Source organism: Vicugna pacos, chromosome 22 (assembly GCF_048564905.1).
Source record: "Vicugna pacos chromosome 22, VicPac4, whole genome shotgun sequence".
In the NCBI taxonomy this organism is placed as follows: Eukaryota; Metazoa; Chordata; class Mammalia; order Artiodactyla; family Camelidae; genus Vicugna; species Vicugna pacos.
This window is the reverse complement of record NC_133008.1, coordinates 23,045,592-23,048,437: the sequence shown is the minus strand read 5'-3', so window position 1 is coordinate 23,048,437 and position 2,846 is coordinate 23,045,592. Positions and strand designations below refer to the sequence as shown.

Sequence of the window (2,846 nt, the reverse complement as noted above, 5' to 3'; positions counted from 1 at the left end):
GGAAAACCATTACTCCAACAATGCTTTCCTTCCCTCAATATGATAAAATGAGAGAGATGAAGTGTCCAAATCATGGAACTTGGTGCTTGGTGCACAGCAGGCTCCAAATCACTGTTGCTGTTTATGTCATCACTGGGGCAGAGCAAGCATCCCTCGCTCACACGCTGAGGACAAACTATGCACGTAGTCTCCCCAACACGAAGTGCGGGTCTCTTCCTTCGTGCTGTTCTCAGGCTGACACACAGCATCAAATTGGGGGAGGTTGTGACCCCACTGAATTCAGGAGGAATGAGGGCCAAGCAGATTGGGGGAAAGGAGAGAAAACAAACATCTAGAATTTATAGAGCAGTCGCTGAGAGGGAAGGATGGGAAATGCACAGACAGGAATCATCACCAGTGCATCATGATTGTTCCCATTTTACAGACGATGGACTGAAGTGCCTCTGCCTGCCACATCCCCTGTCACAAAACCAGCCACTTCAGGAGCTTCGGAGAAAGAGCTTGCTGAGGAAGATCTTCCTCATGGCATTCGTCAGCTCCTTGCTCCTGAGACTGAAGATGATGGGGCTGAGGAAGGGAGTGAGGACCGTGTAGGTGATGCCCGTCAATGTGTCTCCTTCCAGAGACTGGGGAATCTTGGGCTTGAGGTAGATGACAGAGGCGAAGCCATAGTGCACGACCACCATGGTGAGGTGGGACGCACAGGTGGAGAAGGCCTTGTGCCGGCCCTCAGCAGAGGGGATCCTCAAGATGGCGGCCACAATGAAGGCATAAGAGAGGAGGATGAGGAGACAGCAGCCCAGCAGGACCATGATGCACACCAGGCCCACGCTCATGGCCACTGTGGGGACATTGACTCCACAGACCAATTTCAAGAGAGGTGGCACATGGCAGAAGAAATGGCGGACCTCATTGGGTCCACAGAAGGTGAGTTGGAAAATGGCTGATGTCACCACCAGCCCCATGACCGAGCCTCCAACCCAGGACCAGGCCACCAGACAGGCACAGCCACGGGGGCTCATGAGCACATTGTAGTGCAGGGGGTGGCAGATGGCCACATAGCGGTCATAGCCCATGACGGTGAGCAGGAAGGAGTGGGTGAAGCCAAACATGAAGGAGAAGAACATCTGGCTGGCACAAGCGGTGAAGGAGATGGAGTGATCAGTGGAGAGCAGGTCAGCCAGCATGCGTGGGATGATGGTGAAGGTGTAGAAGACCTCAGAGATGGAGAGGGCGCAGAGGAAGAGGTACATGGGGGTGTGGAGGCTGCGCTCGCTCCAGATGGTGGCCATGATGAGCAGGTTGCCCAGCAGCGTGAACAGGTACATGAGCAGGAAGAGCAGGAAGAACATCAGCTGGAGGTGGGGGAAGGTGGAGAAGCCGATGAGGATGAATTCAGTCACTGCTGAGAGGTTGGCTCCCTGCATGGAGGCTGTGCCTGAAGTGAGGTGTGACATGGAGAGCTCAGCTCCTGGGGGGAGGACGACCATCAGCTTCCACCACTGCTGGCCCTGCCCAAGGGGCTGCTCCTGGTAAATGACAGGTGGCATTGCTGTAGTTCTTACTCTGTGCTTCTTGTGAGTTAGTCCTCTCCTAATGTAGTGGGGGAGGTGCTGTTTCTGTCACCTTGTAGTGAGTATTTTGAGAATACTCACTGAGAATGTCGGGGTGCAGAGAGGCCAAGCAGCTTGTTCAAGGTGAAGCTGTCAAAATGGCAGATCCAAAACCTGACCCCATGGCTGGCTGTCCCCAAAGACTCTACCCTTCTATCCCTCTAGGTTGCTTCCCCAAAATGAAAGTTCCTTCACCAGAGCTTCCAGCCATTGCTCCTCTGCCCTCCTGCTCCCATCTGATATGTCCTGTTGTCCCCACAGATGTCCCCTGGTGTCCTTCAGATACCACAATATGTCCTTATCCCAGGTCTGTAAATCCCTGGACCTGTGTGCATCGTTAACTTAACCTGCATCAATCAGATTCTTCCTCTGGAGTTGTGCAATGAATCAGAGGCAGGAGACCACATAGCAGTAATATCCTGGTTGTTTCCCAGCTATCCTGAGGTGCATCTGCACCTTCTGGGGCAATGCAACATAACTGTCCAACCAGAAGTTGTGAGGAGACAGATGATTTGAGTTAGAACCCCTGCTCTACCTGCGGTGTAAACTTGAGCAAATTTCTTTGCCTCTGTGTACCTCCATTTCCCCCTACCTAACCTAAATAGTTACTGTGAGAATTAAGTGAGTTTTTCTTGGACTGTTACTGGAAAACTGTAGGTGCTACCTGTGATAATTAAATCAACACGCGAGCAAATGTACATGGTGTGTGCTCAGTAAATAAGTTCAATTCAATGGGTGTCCAATGACTCTTTACGAATAACTTAAGTATTTTTAAATAGGCTATGTCAAGTTTAAAAGGCAGTAAGCCACTAATCTGCTTTCTATCTGTATGGACTTGTCTGCTCTGGACAAGTCGCCTAAGTGGACTCATACACCGTGTGGCCTTTGGGATCTGGCTTCTTTCACTCAGCATCACATTTTCGAGGTTCATCCATGTTGTAGCATATGTCAATATTTCATTCCTTTTTATAGATGAACAGTATTCATTGTGTGGACAGACCACATTTTGTTGATCTGTTCACCCACTGATAGACATTTAGGTTGTTTTTCACTCTTGTGAATAGAGCTGCTGTGAACATATCATGTAGGAGTTCAAGGCATTTCAGTGGTTGCCAGGGGCTGGGGGTGAGGCAGAAGGGGTAGTAAACATAATGGGTTTCGGGTCTCCTTTTGGGGTGGTGAGAACGTTCTTGAGCTAGATAGAAGTGGTGGTTGCACAACATGTGAAAGTAC

The 2,846-nt window shown here is 50.3% G+C and overlaps 1 protein-coding gene across 1 annotated transcript; it reads right to left on the bottom strand.

Annotated features, from left to right (window-relative positions):
- Positions 1–479: 479 nt before the first annotated feature.
- Positions 480–1,457, bottom strand: LOC102533323 (olfactory receptor 10H1-like). The gene has a single exon (XM_072946985.1). The coding sequence runs from the start codon at positions 1,455–1,457 to the stop codon at positions 480–482; it is 978 nt and encodes a 325-aa protein (XP_072803086.1).
- Between the last annotated feature and the right edge of the window lie 1,389 nt (positions 1,458–2,846).